Source organism: Lepidochelys kempii, chromosome 6, assembly GCF_965140265.1.
Source record: "Lepidochelys kempii isolate rLepKem1 chromosome 6, rLepKem1.hap2, whole genome shotgun sequence".
NCBI classification, from domain to species: Eukaryota; Metazoa; Chordata; order Testudines; family Cheloniidae; genus Lepidochelys; species Lepidochelys kempii.
The window spans coordinates 38,575,499-38,595,643 of record NC_133261.1 but is presented as its reverse complement, the minus strand read 5'-3'; the positions used below and the strand labels follow the sequence as shown (position 1 = coordinate 38,595,643).

At 40.1% G+C, this 20,145-nt stretch overlaps 1 protein-coding gene across 4 annotated transcripts in view; it reads right to left on the bottom strand.

Moving 5' to 3' along the window:
* Positions 1-2,505: 2,505 nt before the first annotated feature.
* PARVA (parvin alpha) overlaps positions 2,506-20,145 on the bottom strand; it is an 83,787-nt gene continuing 66,147 nt past the window's right edge. For 3 of the 4 annotated variants that reach the window (XM_073347625.1, XM_073347627.1, XM_073347628.1), the window contains 7 exons: positions 18,832-18,890; positions 17,732-17,751; positions 15,415-15,476; positions 14,425-14,493; positions 11,786-11,887; positions 10,851-10,923; positions 2,506-3,804 (listed from right to left, as the gene is read on the bottom strand). In XM_073347625.1, coding sequence (XP_073203726.1) covers positions 3,728-3,804; positions 10,851-10,923; positions 11,786-11,887; positions 14,425-14,493; positions 15,415-15,476; positions 17,732-17,751; positions 18,832-18,890 — 462 coding nt within the window. In that variant the 3' untranslated portion in view covers positions 2,506-3,727. Of the gene's footprint in view, positions 3,805-10,850; positions 10,924-11,785; positions 11,888-12,784; positions 13,419-14,424; positions 14,494-15,414; positions 15,477-17,731; positions 17,752-18,831; positions 18,891-20,145 lie in introns of those variants that run through there. The other variant, XM_073347629.1, reaches the window with a different exon arrangement.

The following is a 20,145-nucleotide window of genomic DNA, read 5'->3' as shown; positions in this document are numbered from 1 at the left end:
AAGAGAAAACTGACTACAGTATTCTATTTTTTCTATATTAAAAGCAATAAATATTAGATATCTATAGATTAGATTTCATATTCATTTTATAAGCTATTTAAATCTATATAATCAGAAATATAAGCAGTGATCCACTGGCCTGTAATGTGTGTATATGTGTGTGTATATATGTGCGTGTGTGTGTGTGTAAACTATTATACTGTTCTACGTTTATAATAATTGTGTTCTCAGATAGTTATATAAAATTTTAGTTTACAAAATTTCTTCCTATAAAACGGAAGTTCATATAAAAGTTTAAATTTTGTTTTGAAAAACAGTATGAGATTTTATAGTCTCAAGTGTCCAACAATTACTGTACTGTAAGTATGTCACAATTCTGTCCATTGATTTGTTTTAGATGGAATTTACTGACACAAAAAATTTGCCAAAAACATCATTAGCAGAGCAACCCATAATAAGAATTAGGATGAATGCACAAATGCAGGAAACAACTAGTTTTGCTGTTCGTAATTTTCCTTCTATGCGACTGTTGTCGCTAAAAAAGCACTCTCCTGAAAACAAAGGAAGTTAAAAATATATGCTTTGCTCATATAATATGTTCAATGTGTGTGAGAGTGCCATGCCTTTCCAGCTGAATAAAATCTGTAAAAACAAAATTTTTATAGAGTTGTTAAAGAACTGAGCCATGGCATTCTAGCAGTTACTAGCACATAGACTTATATATGGACAAAACACATGCCAAATAACCAAAGGAGGGAAATCCGCAACTTCCTGGCAACGTATTAAAACATACTGTAACTATGGGTTTGTACAGGAGAACATTTCTGGCTCATGACTGGCTTTCAAAAAACCCCACCACAGGATGAATTCCTATTGTTTATCTCCTCAAAAGGTCAATAATACTGAGATCTAGAATGACATCAACTAATCAGATAACATATACAAATTAGAGCTTTCTGACTGGGAGCAAAAAGTCCAATTATTTGCCTCTTAAAAAAAAAAAGAAAATAATTTTTCTTTTCTAAACCTCTAACTTCATAAGTCCTTTAGAAACTCCATTTAAAAGGAAAAGCTGCCATGAATTTGAAAACCATTACTAAAATGCAGGGATATCGAGATAGTCTCTGGACATTCAGAAAGTAAGTAACAATACAGATATTGAATACTTGGTTCAGTGAACATCCTGGTTTATTGTTCCTTGAATTAAATATTGACATTATCTTTGCCTCAGTCAATATTTACCTCTAAGAGTAATGAATCTCAATAAGCACCTCAACCAAAGTTAATATCAGCTTATTATTTATCACTTATCATGGAAGAACATCATTGCTTGATTTAACACTAATGACTGCACTGAAAAACAAATAAGCAAAAACTGCAAAATCAAATATTTCGCGTTTTAGATAATGAGTAACATAAGCCTGTTATGAATAATTCTTACCAGCATTGCATTCCTTCAGATAAACTGATTCAAGAGACCACAGGCATGGTTCTCCTTTCACCTACACTAATTTTACACTGGTGTAATTCATAGAGTTCGAAGCCAGAAGGGACCACTATGGCCATCTAGTCTGACCTGCAGCATAATACAGGCCAAAATTTTACCTGGTAACTCCGTCCCTAAAAGAATTTTTTTTTTCTTTCCAACTGTGTAACTGAACACTATTGAGCCCGATAACTTGTGGCTGAGTTGGAGCATCTCTCTTAGAAAGACATCTAAATCTTGATTTTAGAACTCTAAGTAATGATTAATTTACTACTCTCCATGGTAACCACTGGTTTCAATGGCACTGTTTCTGATTTAGACTCATGCAATGTGATCTACTAGCATGGACACCTATGCCTATCCAATTGAGGCCTGATAGAGGTGCGAGAGGAGAAGCAGGCCCCATGTCTCCTGCGTGTCTTACAACTGAAAATGTAAAATCATCACAGCTCATATGTGGCAAAATAATTCTGAATGCATCCGATGAAGTGAGCTGTAGCTCACGAAAGCTGATACTCAAATAAATTGGTTAGTCTCTAAGGTGCCACAAGTACTCCTGTTCTTTTTGCGAATACAGACTAACACGGCTGCTACTCTGAAAATAATTCTTGTTCATCTAAAACTTCCACAGACTCTTGTATTGTAACAACCTCAGCAAGTCTGAGTTAATGCCAAACAATGCATTAGAATGTGAAGGGTGGACGACTGTTTCCGGAAAATAACAATCATACTTTTGCATGATGTACATTGTACAACAAAACAATTCAATCATGAACTAACCAAGGGGATAGACACTGCCTCCCTTTATGTAATAAATCTAAAGTAGCAACACACTAGGCCTGCAGCTCAATGTATAAAACAGACTATAGGCACTATTTTAGTTTCTATTAAATTTATATAATTTCTTTCTAAAATAAAGTAAAAAAACATCAGTGTAAAAAAAAAGTTGTTTATCCTGTATTATTTAGGCTACAGTATTTAAGTGCTATCCCATCTAATAGTTTTACAAATATTACATATTACAGTATGACACACTACAAATTTTACTTTTCTTGATTATTCTTTACCACTTTTATTAAAATGTGTATGCTCAAACACTCAATAACTACTCTTACACTACATGGCTTTTGGCCTAATTTTTCAAAAGTGATAGTGATCTTGTGTGCGTCCATTTTTGGGTGCCTAACTTGAAGCACCCTAAAGAGGTCTGATTTTCAGTATTGAGCACCCACTTTCTGAAAATCAGGCTTCTTTAAGGTCTTTAATTGGGAATCCACTTTTTTTTTTAACGTAGGCTTTAATTATTAATTCCTTGTGCCCTTCCAACATCCTGCATAATTTATACCAATTATATTTTTCTAAACTGTTCATTTGAAGTAAAAACACTTCCTTTACTTCAGTTTCTACTATCCCTGGGTGTCCTTGTAGGACAGATCCTATACTTATGAAGAGGCTTTTTTATAAGGTTTTGACACTGTACTGAATTTTGTACTTTGTAGTAAAGGTCTTTTTATGGCACAACATCAAGCAGACAAGCTTTAAAGAGTGCTGTTCCGATTGATCGACAATGTACATTTAAATCAGATCATCACATCATTATGAGTCTGAAGGAGTAAGTATCAGTCAGTACCCAGAAAATTCAAGCCTTGATTTATACAACAGCAAAAAAAGTAACCAGATTTAGTGCCTTTTACAGATCTCTTCTTCTTAGCTCCAATGTGAACCATCACATCATACTTATCCTTCCATACACATTTAGTAAGTTAGCAGGAGCTCCTGATGCATCCATCTTATTATGGATAGAAAATATTGTCCTCTCTCAGATTAGAAAAAATAACTGGGTTTTTTTTTTCAAATTAATATTTAATACACAACTAAAGACAACCTCCTACAATTTGTTCCAAAGTCCAGTCTAATTAAAGCTATCAAGTCTATTGCTTGTTGTTCTGAATATTTTAAAACAGAGTAGAGAAATATTAATCAGAGATGGATTTCCCCAAAAGGTGCCTAGTTATCGTCCTTCAGACTTTTTACTTCATCATTTCACTCGGTTTAACGTAGCCCTAATTTTAAGCATATGGTATAATAAGTGTAGCAAGAATAATCAGTTCAAAAAACTTCTGAGAAATGATTCAGTTCCTTTAAAAAATACAAATGCAAATGAATGACCGTGAAGCATATAATTGTTTGTTGTGGTGGGTTGCTTTGTTAACAGCCGTTCATCTGTCCCAAATAAATTCCTCACTCCACATTCCGGTATTTGGTAAACAAATTGTACAGGACTCTCAGTGTGGACTTCAGGTCACAATTTACAATATCTAGAAAAAGGAGGGAAAAAAGGTAAAATCAGCTCTTTTCATGACATCCAGGAAGCACCCAGAAAAAATGCCTATCCTTCTTACATGCAAGTACATTCTACTCTTCTCAGTCTCTTCCCCAAATACACAACCACAAACGTAGGAAGCACGGGTATGGAAACTGGACAAATATAAGGACAATTTTTGACCAAGCCATCAACCCAGCCATCAATTTTGAAGCCACAATTAATTGTAGGTGCAGATGAATATAGAACACACAACTTCCTGATTTGCAAATACTGTCAGCTAGTCAGATGTCTACATGCAAAAAATTAGCACCCATGATTATTTGTACCTACCAAATTGCACCCACATTTGATTGTGGGTGAAAAATTGAAGGTACAAACCTGGAAGCAGTTTTTTTTAAATTGACACGTAGGGTCTAATCCTCCAGTGGGACTCTTCAGATATGGGGGGGCTGCAGGATTGAGTCCATACTGAATAAAACATATTCTGTTAGGTTTCTATTTAGCAAGGAAATTAAAGCACTTGGATGTTCTTAAGGTGAGATTTTTCTAAAGCACCTTGGGAGTTCGGTGTACAAATGCCTCTGAAAGTTGATGCTGAAGATCCCACGTCCCCAGTGCTTAAAAAGTTAGGAACATGGTCAAGTAGATGGCTGAATCAGGGCCTCAAACGATATATATCTAAGTTTAAAAAAACCCCACCTTTGCGAAACAAGAGGGCTAACGAATGTCCACTCTGTTTCCAAGAGAGGTTGTTGAGAAAGTCAATGTTATTGCGACAGAATATGTATCAAATTAAATGACCTGAATCACTGCTCTGGTCTGTGTAAACAAGTCATCTTCAAAGCACGCAGGCAGTCCTAGCAAATTATGCAATTATCAAAATAATATTGCCATTCTAGTACTTATATTGCAGTCTTTTATGTGATTCTGAAGATTACACAAGAAACGTCTATACAGTAACTCCTCACTTAAAGTCGTCCCGGTTAACATTGTTTCGTTGTTGATCAATAAGGGAACATGCTCGTTTAAAGTTGCAAAATGCTCCCTTCTAACGTTTGGCAGCCGCCTGCTTTGTCCACTGCTTGCAGGAAGAGCAGCCTGTTGCAGCTAGCTGGTGGGAACTTGGAACCAGGGTGGGCTGGCAGCCCCCCAGCAGCTCCCCGTTCCCCTAAGTTCCCTGTGCGGCAGCCACCCAGCAGGCTATCAATTGCCGGCAGTTCAGCTGTCCCTCCCCGCACTGCCATGTGCTGCTCCTGCACCCCACTTACCCCATCCCCACAGAGCGGGTGGGAGGGGGGAACACGACAGGGCTCAGGACGGAGCTGGGCAGCAGCTGCTGTCTCAACTTGCTGATCTACCTAAAAAGTCAATGTACTTAGAGTGGGGTCAGTGTACTTAAAGGGGCAATGTGCATCTCTCTCAGAGGCAGTGTGTGTCTCTGTCTGCCATGCTCTCTCCCCTCCCTCCATTCATGCTGCCTTGTAGAGTGTGAGGCGACATTAACAACATGTTAACCCTTGAGGGCTCAGCCAAGTGCTAGTTCATCATTTAGCAGTAAGGTATTCCCTGGGAAATATCCCACCCTCTTCTACCCTCTGACTCCATCACCTCAACCAAGCTTCACAATCATCATCACTGTGTACCAGTATTAAATTGTTTGTTTGAAACTTATACTGTGTGTGTGTGTGTGTGTGTGTGTGTGTGTGTATATATATAATATAGTCTTTTGTCTGGTGAAAAAAATTTCCCTGGAACCTAACCCCCGCACTATTTACATTAATTCTTATGGGGAAATTGGATTAGTTTAACATCGTTTTGCTTAAAGTCGCATTTTTCAGGAACTACAACGTTAAGAGAAGAGTTACTGTACTCTAATTGTCCACTCCAGCCAAACCCATGCATGGTTTTCCAAGCTATGCAAGCTGTAGGGGGCTGTGGACATGGCTACATGGCAAGCCAGCTGCAGAAGCCATACAAAAAAGCTTCATTTCCAGAGTTGAGTAATTATGGAGCCTCCTGCATTTCATGAAGGGACTATGCCACTCAATGGAATTAATGAATCTCCAGACCCCTTCACTTTGTGGCCCTTGGAAGACACAGACAGGTTCCAGGAGCTCATAGGCAAGGCTATAAAATGTGAAAAGTCCCAAAGCTGCTGGGAATCGAGGAAAGGACATTTCTTCCACACAGCTCAGATTGCTACAGTTATGGTCTGCCTTACTACCTCTAAAAAGGGGAGCTTCCCCCATCAAGCCTGGAGCTGGGAATCTTGGAGTCACATGACCCCCCCTTTATTCTCTTATAGAGGAGTCCTACAGAATTTAAAGACAATTTTATTTAAACAAATATTTTAAAACCACCCCATAAAATGTATCCGAAAATTTCATCATCTCTATAGAATTCTACAGGATTACTCCTGAGAGCATTCTGCGCCAAAAATTTAAAAATTCTGTGCACAATATTTTAAAATTCTGCAAGTTTTATTTGTCAATAAATAAATGCAGAGGCTCCAACAGGGCAGTGGGGAGCACAGGCCACTGGCTGCACGAAGATGGGAGATCACCCTGCAGACCTCCCACCCCCGGAACACGGACTCAGCGGTGAGGCTGTACCCTACCCTGATGCAGCAAAAGGCCTTGGTCTGCCCCACAAACACCCTGGGGCCCTACCCTTCTGCACCAGGCACACCAGATGTGGAGCAGGCAGGCTCAACCAGTCAGGATCCAGGTGTGGAGGGTCTCAGTGTTGGGGGATCCAGATGTGGGGTGAGAGGATTCCGTGTGGGACAGTCTGGGTGCAGGCAGCTCAGTGCGGGGTCTACGTGTGGGGAGATCTGGATGCACAGAGGCTCATTGGGGGTGGAGGGGTTCCAGGTGCAGGGGCAATGGGACTCTGCACGGGCTTCCAGGTGAAGGTGGTTGGGTCTCAGCAGAGGGGTCTGGTTGCTGGGGGAGTGGGGCTTGTTGGGGTGGGGGTCTGGGTGCATCTAGTTGGGTGTCTGAATGGGGGGGACTCAGGGTTGTGCAGGGGGTGGGGCATCAGGGTGGGGATTTGAGTGGAGGGAGCTCAGTGGGTGGTGGTCTGGGTGCAGTGATGGGGATCTGGAGGCGGGGGGGGGTCTTCAGATGCAGGGGTTCAGGTTCAGTGGGGTGGGGTTCAGGTATGGAGGGCTAGAGGAGTTCTGGATGTACACGGTGAGGCTTGGCAGGGGTGTCTGGGTATGGGAGGTCTGGATGCATGGGGGATAGGGTGGATGGGGGAGCGGCTCCCGGTACCGTGACCCCTCCCACCACAGTTGAGGAGCAATGGGGGCAGGAAGGAGGGGAGGATCCTGAGCATCCTGCAGCTGGTGGAGGTTTCTGGGGGTGAGCCTGTTGCAGCCCCAGACACTCCTTGCAGGGGAAGAGGAAGTCCTGTCCTCTCCTGCCTCCAGCCCCGCCGGGACTAGCAGCTGATCCTGGCTCAGGTTAGGAGCCACTGGCTCGAGCGTCCCTAGCCCCACGGTGATTTGCCTCTCCACCAGCTGCTCCAGGTGTGTGAAATGATGTACTTGCTCTGCTAGAGAGTGGTGCTTGACTGCTCTTGCAGCTTCCCTTTGCTCCCCTTTTAAAAAGTCATTTTTCTGTGGGAAAGCAAAGAAAGCTGTGGGGGACATGAATTTTGCACATGCGCAGTGGTGCAGAATTCCCCCAGGAGTACAGGATGGTTAAAAAAAAATCCTCTAGAAAGATTAATCATTTCTATTCAATTCCATAATACTGAATTCTATTCATTTTCTATAGAACCCTATTACATTTGTATAGAAACATAATTTTATCAGATTATTCTCATAATAGCTCATTTCCATGGCTGGCCTCTAAAATGGAGTGTCACCCAGAAGGAGCTTGCACTCGACAATGCTTGAAAATTCTTCTTCACTCAGTCAAGGATGAGGGGACACAGGCTGAGTGCAAAGATTCCTATGAGTCCTAGCAGAACTGATGGAAATCCACCCAGGATCTGGACTATCAGCCATGGAGTCTATCTTCTGCCCTAGTGTGCCCCTTAAATATTAGAGTTGGATGGCCTGAAAAGCTGGCTGCATTCTGGAGACCACAATTTAATTGTGTTTGTGTTCACTGTTTTAAATTACACCGACACCAAGTGTCTGCCTGAATTTGTGCTGTAACCCAGCACCAACAGCCTTGCACCATGCAAGAACTGGCAAGATCGAGGCTTTCATTAAGGACTGATGAACAGAGTTTATGGAATCACTTCTGCTGTATGCAAGTTGGGGCCATTTTGGAAAGAAAATCATAATGACTAGTAAAGAAAACAATGATGGCCAAAACTGGGAACCTAAATTTTGGCTCTTCAGTCCATATTCACTTCAATGCAAGTTGTGCTCCTAAATCATTTAGGTGCTTTTGAAAATCCCATTCTTAGGCACCTAAACATGGACTTCAGAGTCTAACTTTAGGCTTCTCTGTCTGAAAATGTTGGCTGATGATATTTAGCATTATATCTGTAGATGTCTCTTGAATACAAAGTAGTTGTAAAAGATAAAATTAAGGTGGCAGGACTTTTAAAGCCCTTTCATTGTATATATTGCAAATAATATATTGCAAATAACAAAAAATAAATTGTTGACCCTGAAAAAGTAAATATCATGCAGATATGCCAATTTATTTACCATATTCACTATTTTTTTTGACATATGCTTTTTCATATTCTGCAGCATTTATTTCATCAGAAATTTCATAGAAGCTGTGTAGGAATTTTAAGACTATTTAGTATACACATTTATAGTAAGATCTTTTCCAATGCTTTTTTGCTCTCTGGAAATTTTAGGCACGGGCATTGTGCCCAATGCAACAACACATAAAACAGATGCATTTTTCCATTCACATTGGGCAGGAAGTTTCATATTAAGCATTTCAATAATTGCACAAGAAATGGCATATATATACTGAAATGTCCCGATGGCTTGATTTATACTGGAAAATTAGCTGTCCCCTAGAGCAATAAATACCTGAAAATTTAAAAGGCCATAAGAATTTTAAACCTCCACAGGGAGTGGGAGATCACGGCTGTTTTACTTGAAACCCTAGATTTCACTATTTCCACCACCTTACTTTGATTGCCCAAACATAAGGCCTTGTGATATAGTCACCATCAATTTAGCTAAAGCAGGCCTGCACACAATAGTCCCAGCCATCACAAGAAGTGAAAAACTAGGATCTATATTGCCAGATTAAGGCATAGGCACTAAAGGTCTGTGCCTGCAACCCCAGCTCCTAAGGCCTATGATTATGTCAGAATTTCAGCTTGTTTGTTTGTTTTCTAAAGTAAGGGCTTGTCTACACTTGAAATGCTACTGCAGCACATCTGAAGCTGTTCCAGTGTAGCACTTCAGGGTAGACAGTACCTATGCCAACAGGAGGGTTTCCACCATCAGCGTAGGCAATCCACTTCCCTGAGAGATGGTAGCTAGGTTAATGGAAGATTTCTTCTGTAAACCTAACACTATCTACAGTGGGAGTTAGACTGGCTTAACTAGGGTAGTCAGGGGTGTGCATTTTTTACACCCCTGAGTGATGTAGCTGGGTTGACCTAACTTTTTAGTGTAGACTAGAACTAAGTCTCTAGCTGTTATCACGGCAAAGAAATAGTTGAAAAGGTGACCATAGCATAGATGATCCAGTGATGTCAGCCTTCGTCTGCAGACAACCTGCAATGATAGGTGTGAAAAGTCTGAACTGTCCCATTCATTTCTATGGGGTGTTACTTCCACACCATACTGTGCTGGAAATGTCCAGCCAACACCACCCAGAAAAGGACTGCATGTGTGGCAGCAGAGTGCAGTGAGCCCAGCAAACAGATACCCCAACAGCCTGAGTGTAAGTACTGGGGCAGGGCCCTGCTGCCATTCCTGCCTTTTTGAGGGACCCGTGCTCTCCCAAGGGAAGCATGTATGTATATAAGGAGTGGGGGGTGGGAAGGGGGAGAAAGGGGCTGCCACTCCTGAGAGGATAAGAGGGGCCCAAGTTGCTGTCCCTGTTTCTCTGAGAAGGGAGAGGAAGTCCCTGCCACCACTACTCAAACTGGGAGATGGAACCAGGGCTGAGGCGGGGCTCTAGGAGTGATGCCACAGAGGCACTCCATATCATATCATGGGGTGCCTCAGGCTCTGGATTGCCTCAATCCAGCCTTGAGAGTGAGACTTAAACCCATGTCTTTCATATGAGAGTGCAAGGGTGAAATTCTGGTTCTACTAAAATCAATGGGGAAACTCTCATGGTCTTCAGTGGGGCTCAGCTTTTCCCCCAAGTCTCAACCTCTTGCCTATAAATTTAGCAGCAGAAATACATAAGATGCAAGTCTGAAAATTCACCAGTATAAAAAGTCATCTCATGAAGACAAGGGAACATTGGATCAGATAAGTGCAAAATATTTTGAATTTTCACAATTGGCTACTGTGTTCAAAGGCAATTCAATGAATGTTTGATATTTGTCTTTTCCTACCACAATGAATAAGTCTTCAAACACAACCATTGTGAATTATGTTGCACATTTTGGAGGGTTTAGTAGGCAAAGGCGGAATGGGAGGGAGTAGGGTTATCCAGATGTGTGGGCAATACAATTCACAAATCATTTTTTATTACAATATCATCATCTGTTCAGTACAGGTATTCACGATGGATAAGTCTTGCCATGGCCAGAGCAGAATTATCACCCATTGAGTCCTTTGCAGAAGCACTTTTACTGGCAAGGGCAGAAATTGTCAAGGAGGGGCTGAGGAATACATGCTGAAATGACTATGCTGGTCCTCTGAGGATCAGCATGCACCCCCATGTAGCATTTGCTGCTGATTGAAAGACAGCTAGGCACATACCCTAACCACAGATTGCCTGAGCACTACAGACGGACTTGCCTCTCTACTTTTGTGGATTAAGAGGTTCCTTGTACCCTCATCCTACCCTACTGCAACACCACCGCACAGGATAGGATTTCATCCTTCAACTGATAAAAAGATTAATAATAAATAAAGTACGATACCTTCTGGCCTCGGTTTTGGTTTTTCCAACCCTCCATCTTGCATTAGCTCAAATGAAAAGGACACATTAATGACCTGGTAATATAATGAACACATTCATTATTGTACATTATTTCCTGCCCAGTGTACATGGTCAGCATAGGCTGCGTTTAAGGCTACAGAGCCAAATCCTCAGCTGGTGTAAGTTGTCAAGGCTCCTTACATCAGAGGATCGGGTCCATAGAAACTAGGGAACTAATCATTACTCAAAGTATTTTTTGGTCAGAAATCCAAATATTTGCAAATGGGATTGTCCTGATCAGAATAGGATTTGGGCTCAACTGTCCATTGAGAGACAAGTTAGCTTGGTAAACTCCTTAAAAATTAACAAAAATAAAATAGTAAAAAATTGAACACTATATAGTCCAGGTACTTTCCTTGACTCAAATATATAGCTGAATTGCCTTGGGTGTCAATAGAGATTGTGTGTGAAGACTAAGGGCAGTGTTTGGTCTTAAAATTGTATATTGTGCAGAGAAGGGAATATGCCTTCATATCTTTAAACTATGTGAAATCTTGCAAATGTTCATAATTTTTATTGTTCATAATTTGATTCCGCCAGCACTCAGGCACAGACGTCTTATTTAAGTCAATGGTAATACTGAGTATAGCTCAATGGCAGCATTGCAGTGGCTGCCAACAAACAGTTAATATTTCCTAGATACCAGACAGTTAACAGAATTTCCTCCTCTACTCAGATGAGGCAATAACCACAGTATCTCAAATACTACTGTGTAATAAATGCTGGCAAATGCTGAATTTTTAATGGTGACCACTGTATTCCCTTTTTTTTTAACCTAGGTAGAGTACATCAGTCTTGCGTAAAAAGGTTTGTACTGTGTGTTACAGTAAGTGGTTTTTTTTTATATAAAAATATAAAATCCAACAACAGAATTACCTTTTGTTCAAAACTATCAGGAGTCAAGAAAAAGCTGTGCAGAGGCACAAAATAGCCCTCCAGGAGACCCATTAGCAGCACTAGATATACACCGTCTGCAAACTGTAAGAGACCATGATATGTCAGAGTATATATTCTAAACCTGGATAATTATTTTGCCTGATAAGCAAGATACCCTTTGCCTAATACAGCATGCTCACGACACTACTAACCTAAACGTTTTCAACTGCATCAAAAGATTTATTCTACGTGACTTCTTATGCTTATATCAGGTATTACACTGTGTTATGCCTTCATGGATAAACTGACCCGAGACTGACATAAACAAGTGGGCATATAAGCACCCTGGAAAGAGGCTGTGGCCAGAAGAGACCTGTAGTTATGGGCATCTTGTCACTGGCGGTTGAGTAGATTTGGTAACTGGGAAGTGGATTCAGCACTGGAGGAACAGGGGGTTGTGAGCCCATTTCTGTAGTGTGGAAGCCTCGGGACGGCTGATCTATGGAACACACCTTCAATTCAGATTCTGCTGGCCCTGTGGCAGAGGCACAACCATCTCTTCCGAACTGTTTGTGACATAGCACATAGCCCCAGAGCAGAAGAAAGTAGAAATGAATGTGTCATCTAATGATTGCACAAGAAATCTTAATATAGTGGAAAAAGAGGAGGGGAATAAAGAAACCGAAGTCCAGAGTTCAGCAAAGTCCATATTAACCTATTTTTCAGTGTACACAATTATAGGTAGACGGCATCCATCTAACTGCTATGGTGCATCCTTATTTCATTATGAACTATAACTACACACATTATGCACATGGTTTTCATACACGTTACTAATTTTAAAACATTTTTCTCAAAAATTTCAGAACACGATCACATTCGTCATAAAGAACAATAAGCATGTCAAGCTTTTTAAAAACATGGTTTTGAGTTCCTTGAGATGACACAAATTCTGTATTTTTAAAAAGAGAAATGTATTCTTTTCACACTTGTGTAACACAAAAGCAGATTAATGGATTTTATCTGAACCTGGGCTGAGACCAGACATGAGCAAATTTTTGCCCAAAGGCAACATTTCAGAGAAAGTTATGAATGACTGTGAAGAGAGGTTTAGAATAGAATGGCCATCTCAATCTTATCTATATATCATGACTATCAATGCTAGAACATAGCCTCACTTAATCAAATTCTGTTTATCCAATTCCCCAGATTATCTGAAGCAGCTCAGTGTCTCCCTGAAGCTGCTCATCATCTCTCTGCTGTTGGAAATACAATCTACCTCTCAGCTTAGCGAAATCCAGTTTCAATGAACTTTTTAGGGATCTCTACGGACATTTGATTAATGAGGGTTCTTCAGTGAGATAACAATGGAATATACACACACACTTAAAAACAAAGCCATATTTCTGAAAGAAAGCCTTTATATGTCTCCTCCCATCTAGTTCTTAATTTTACCTGTGCAAAATCCATACCTATTAGAGACTTGTAGTCAGTTATACGAGGGGTTCTGAGACTTTTTTGTAAGAAGGATCACGTCTTAAAGGAAAAAATGCTCTATGGACACCTCCCCTCTCACTGGTGATCATGCAGACCACCTTCCTTCCAATCTCATCATGCAACTTCCTTGTGGCAACTGCAGCAATTGTTTATATAGAAAAAAAAACACTAGGAAAGTATTTAATGTATTTTTAGCTTCTTTCAATGCATTCTAGCAACTGGAAACAAGGAGGAGGAGCCAGCACAATGTCACACTGTGCAGCGTAGAACCCAGTGATGCAACTGCTTATACACTCAGTAACTTTACGTGTGTAAGCAGTCCCAGTGAGAAGTGTCACAGCAGTCCCATGAGATTATTCATTTGAGTAAAGTAAAGATAGCTGGAATGCAATTGCCCAACTTGGAATTTGATCAGAATACCTGGGCCAAGATTCTCACTGCAAAAACTGCTATGGCGTCTCTAATGACCAAAATTGTTCTGGACCCTCCTTATATAGTGTACAGCTAACATTAATTAATATTAATGGTAAAGGAAGTATAAATCTTTTGAGGGAATGTGCTCCAGAAATTCAGTTACTACTAGAATAGTTCCTTGTCTTTGCAGTATAGTTTTTATCTTCACATGAAAGACCTATATAAAATTAAGCAATCCAGAGGGGTTTCTGGGTGAAATAACCACTTCTTTAAAGAAAAGGAGGACTTGTGGCACTTTAGAGACTAACAAATTTATTTGATCATAAGCTTTCGTGATCCACTGAATGCATCCAATGAAGTGAGCTGTAGCTCACAAAAGCTTATGCTCAAATAAATTTGTTAGTCTCTAAGGTGCCACAAGTACTCCTTTTGTTTTTGCGAATACAGACTAACACGGCTGCTACTCTGAAACCTGTCATTTCTTTAAAGGTTTCAGAGTAACAGCCGTGTTAGTCTGTATCCACAAAAAGAACAGGAGTACTTGTGGCGCCTTAGAGACTAACAAATTTATTAGAGCATAAGCTTTTGTGGGCTACAGCCCACTTCATACAGCCCATTTCTTTAAAGATGGCTTAATAAGACTCTAGTGAAACCTTTGAGCATGTTATGATACGTGTATAGTATGGTGCAATTGTCCTCCCCCACCAACCATGGCTATGGAATCTTACCTGGGTTTCCAGTTCTGTAACCTCCAAATTCAGTTTATTCAGGTGCTTGTTCACAAAAGTGATGAGGGTCTGAAAAATGAAAACATGTTGATCAAGGCACACTTTTTAGAGCAGCAGTTTCAACTTTTCCCATAAGTTAGACCTGCACGTGCAGTGTTTAGATCTGATTTCTAAATGTTTTAAAGTTACAAACAGAAACCTGCAATTTTTAAAGTATTTTACTCCTAGATTGATTGGTTTTCTGAGAGCGGAACAGAACTGACATGAACACTAATCAGATAATTAAAATACATTGTTATAATGTAATTCTTCTTCAGGAAGCTAAAAAAAAAAAAAAGATTTGTAGCAGTCTAGAGAGTTGTGTTATTAGACGAGGCTTCAATTTGATAGCAGCTGAAATACATGGGGGCAGATAATCCGCTGATGTAAATTGGCATTTCTCAATTGGCTTTAGTGGAGCTATGTGAATTTATACCAGCTAAGGATCAACCTGTTGAGTTTTCTTTTACATTACATACAGGGTACGTTTACACTACAATTAAAAACCCATGGCTGACCCAGCTCAGGGTAAGGGACTGTTTAATTGCAGTGAAGATATTCGGGCTCGGCCTGGAGCCCAGGCTGTAGGACCCTGCAAGGTAGGAGGGTCCCAAAGCTCGGGCTGCAGCCCAAACCTGAATGTCTACACAACAATTAAACAGTCTTTTAGTCATGAGCTCAAGTTAGCTGGCACTGGCCAGCTTCAGGTCTCTAACTGCAGTGTAGACATACCCACAGTTACATGACAAAGTACTTTACAATAGAGACTTCTATATATCTCTCCTGTTCTATCTTCTGAAGCAAAATTAATGTTGATGAAAGCAATAAATATAACACAATTTGTAATCACAGGATTATGACTTTCATTTTCAGTGTAAAGTTTAAGTTTTATTACATTAAATATGTTAATGTGCTACTTAATTGTATTTCAGAAATAAAACACTTTCCAACCTTTTTTACAACATTGAGCTTGTCCGGAGCATGGTCAAATAAAGTGTCAAATGCATCCCGTTCTGAAAAATAGTCAAACCTGTTAACATAGCAAGCAACAGCTATCCAACTGCATAATAAACACTAATTAAAGAGCATGAATGATGAGAACAGCAGCATCAGCAGAATCTTTAATGTAGTTTCTTTGTACTTCAGTTACTGTATATTCTGATTGTTCATTTCGTTCTATAATCTGCTAGAAACTATTATTGTCTTTTGCCAGGTTTCAGAGTAGCAGCCGTGTTAGTCTGTATCCGCAAAAAGAAAAGGAGGACTTGTGACACCTTACAGACCAACAAATTTATTTGATCATAAGCTTTTGTGAGCTACAGCTCACTTCATCGGATGCATTCAGTGGAAAATACAGTGGGGAGATTTATATACACAGAGAACATGACCAGTAACATAGATTTTTGCTGGGATTTGGGCTGCTTATGAAGTGATCTGAACAATGAACTGTAACTTTCTCCCTGAGAATTAACAACAATCAATATCTACCCATATAAAAACCTACAAAACTGGGCATAGGTAGGTAGTGAGCCAAATGAATTCATGAACAATGTGAACTTGCACTTTCAGTCACTGAGAGTGCAACGTTTGTAACAAAGTGCATAAAATGCCCACATTGCATTATGATCTTGGTTCATTACCACATTATAACAAGTCCTCACGTCACAGCTGTAATATGATGCTTGGTACAGATGATTTTGTGCCACCCTGAAATGCGTCCTGTGACATTTTAATATCCCAGGTTGCAGGACAACCTCATTGAAATTAGAGCAATCTCTTAAAGACCATGACAGATAGCCAACCTACCAGAGGTGGGAGCACTGATGTAACAGTGCATTCACCTTCTAAAAAGAAAGAGAGAGCTCGAATCATCTCCAGGTTACTCCATTTTGGCCAGTAATTGGTGTGACACAAAATGACTCCACAGAGAGCTGCTTTTGCCCTTCCTAAATAGAAAGAGCTAGAATGATAACTTTACTCAGTCCCATTTACTTCAGTGGTGATTTCACATGGAGTAAGGTGCTACTCAATATGAGTAAGAGTATCACAGTCTGACCCAAAAAGCACCTCCATGACCAGAGTTTTTGAACTCAGCTGTGAATAAACTATGTAAACCAGATTAACATTGCTCATGGTTTTAGTCTCAGTGACATTAAAGGTGCAATCTCAGGATAAAAACATAACAACTCTTTCAACTACAAGGGACTAAGCCTCTCCACTGCAAGCAAAGAAGAGCATAGCATCCAATTCTCTAAAAGGAATGGCAGTTGTATTATGAAAAGGAGTACTTGTGGCACCTTAGAGACTCTCCAATTTATTTGAGCATGAGCTTTCGTGAGCTACAGCTCACTTCATCGGATGCATACCATGGAAACTGCAGAAGACATTATATACACACAGAGACCATGAAACAATACCTCCTCCCACCTTGATTATCATGCACATTGTAGGGAGAGTGGTCACTTTGGATAAGCTATTACCAGCAGGAGAGTGAGTTTGTGTGTGTGGTTTTTGGAGGGGGGTGAGGGAGTGAGAGAACCTGGATTTGTGCAGGAAATGGCCCACCTTGATTATCACACACATTGTGAAGAGAGTGGTCACTTTGGATGGGCTATTACCAGCAGGAGAGTGAGTTTGTGGGGGGCGGGGGGGCGGAGGGTGAGAAAACCTGGATTTGTGCTGGAAATGGCCCAACTTGATGATCACTTTAGATAAGCTATTACCAGCAGGACAGTGGGATGGGAGGAGGTATTGTTTCATGGTCTCTGTGTGTATATAATGTCTTCTGCAGTTTCCATGGTATGCATCCGATGAAGTGAGCTGTAGCTCACGAAAGCTCATGCTCAAATAAATTGGTTAGTCTCTAAGGTGCCACAAGTACTCCTTTTCTTTTTGCGAAGACAGACTAACACGGCTGTTACTCTGAAAGTTGTATTATGGAACATCATCTTTCATTCATGTTGGGAACCTCTAATCATTAATGCTTTTATATTGAAGTTCTGGGGTGAAATCACCAATCATCTCTAAAATAGCATTTGCTGAAAGGCATAAGAAATCGTTTGTTTTAAAAATGGCTATGCTGACATCAAAGTTTCTCTTATTTGTTAACTGCCATCCCAATCTGCAACACGTTTATTTATATATTTACCAAGGAAGCTGCAAATCCTGGCCTTACTTATGGTTTGAATGAACGGATCAGCTGCAGGACAATTAATTAATGTACACTTTGGTAGCCTCAAGAAAATGATAATAATCAAATGAAACTTACCATACCTTCCGGATAATGCCCTATAGTAAAAAGCAAAACAAAATTATTATGTATCTCATTTACTTTACTTCATGCTTTTCGTTAAGATGGACAAGAAAACTGCATATATGACCAGATCCTTAGCTCTGTGTAAACTGGAGTAGGTTAATAGAGTTCAATGGTGTGCCACTAATTTACCCACTAGAGACTCTGGCTCATAGCATCAACTAACATAATCTTGTTGGCTTCAATAAACGTTCAAATTGATACCAAATAGTACACTTCCTACTGCTAAGCCCAATCAACATGCCTTCTCTTGTGGAGAAGGTTTTTGCTATGTTTATTTCATGAACTCTTTTCCCTTTGCCCCAAATATCCAGTTGTCACGGCCACTACAATAAAGTGCTAGCCAAAACAACGCCTGGACTAGGTTCTTAAGTATTTAAGGAGTTTTGTTTCATTTGATCCTTCACATAAATATCACACTTGTAATAAACCCATAAGGATTAATAATGAGTCATTAGCCTGAACACTCCTCACTCTATTAGAAAGTAGGATGTTCTGCTGTTGCTTCTTGCTGGTTTTGAATAATATTTCCACTGCACACTGCACTGTGAGATCACATGTAAATGTTTTACCACGGTCACTTATGCTTCTTCAGAGCCTAATGGTGAATGAAATACTTGGGAACAGTTTTTTCTTTTCTGAGATAATTTAGCACTTCATCAACTAAACTGTGAAAGGTAAAAGCATAAGACCTACCCCTCTTCTTATCTGTCTGAAAACTTATTCAGACACTTTTGAATGTACAGTATTTGAAACAGGATGCAATATAGATTTCTTCAAATGCACAAATTTCATACATATTTACTCTACCTTTCCTTTGGTCTCAGTCTTTTGGAGATTTGCAAGTACTTTGTCATTAGTAATTCCAACTCGGTAATGTTACATTTTGAGAGGCATATTTGAAAGCCTTGTAAAGACTAAACTATAATCACTAGCTGAAGCATGATCCCTCCTGGAACCCCAATAATGAAATCTAAATATCACCAAATGGTTGAATTTTTGAGACACATCTGTGTTCAATTACTGAACTGCTGGCAAGAGTGGTGTTGACATACTCAGTGTTACCAGTTATTTCCTCTTGGATTTGTCGGGACTGGAGGATTCCTTCTCGTTTCTGGAAAAAAAGAATTGTTTTTTGTTTAGTTTATTACAGTTTAATGTTTAGTGTAATATAAAAAATATCTATGATCTACAAATGTCATCAGATAAACATAAAAATAAAAAACTTCATTTTTTTTTCAGACTTGACTGTATTATTTTATTTCCATTTGTATGTATTCCACAGAATTTAGTCCAGATAACTTACTTGTTAACATAAAAATTTAAGAATGGCCACCAATGGTATAATACTAGGAGACCTGAAATGTCACCTCGTGTAACAGAGAACCTAAGGACTAAACAATCGTTTCTTCCCCTTTCTCCATTCCCCCCTCTCCCTCCACTTTTCTACCTAAGGTTTCAGAGTAACAGCCGTGTTAGTCTGTATTCGCAAAAAGAAAAGGAGGACTTGTGGCACCTTAGAGACTAACCAATTTATTAGAGCATGAGCTTTCGTGAGCTACAGCTCACTTCCTCAGATGCATATCGTGGAAACTGCAGCAGGCTTTATTTCTACCTAAGGCTCCAGTTCAGCAAAGCACATGAAACAGCTTAAGCACACACACACAGAAGGTTTGCTGAAGAGAGACCGTGTGCTGAACTGCAGCCTATGTTTGAAAAACCAGCCCAGGCAAAGGGTGCCCACGCAGTACCAGCTTTTGCAATCCTTTACTCCCATTCTAGCTGTCCTTTCTTTCCCTGTTCCCTTTCTTCATCCTCCTCATTATTTTTATTTCAAACTTGCCATTTTTCACTACTCTCTGCATTAGAGATTGTGTTTGTTTGGGAAGAAACTCCAAAATGGAGGACAATCTACGCAGGACCTGATCCAAATCCCAAGACAGTTTTAGTTTTACTTCAATGTTTTATGGATCAGGCCCATACACAGGAAGACCCTTGCATGTGCTAATTAGTGGTCAGTGCTATACACTGACTCAGGAGCTGACTGACTGTCAGAATGTATGAGTTAGTTGGCAAAGGAAGCAGCCTCAGTCTCCTCAGTTCCTTCCCTTATATTGATCACTGCCATTTTTTCGCCTTGGAGTACACATTTCATGTATGTATTGCCTCTCTCCGTGTTCTCTTCGTTAACTTTAATCAATGGCGGTCATCAAAGTATGCAGTGTTTTCCTTACTATGGCCCAAGGCTGCAGTGCATACTCAGACAAAACTCCCACTAAGTCAATAGGAGCCTATGCAATAACTACAGGATTAGGCCCCGTAAATTTAACTTGGTGATTATTGCTCTGATAATCTGCCCCATGACACTG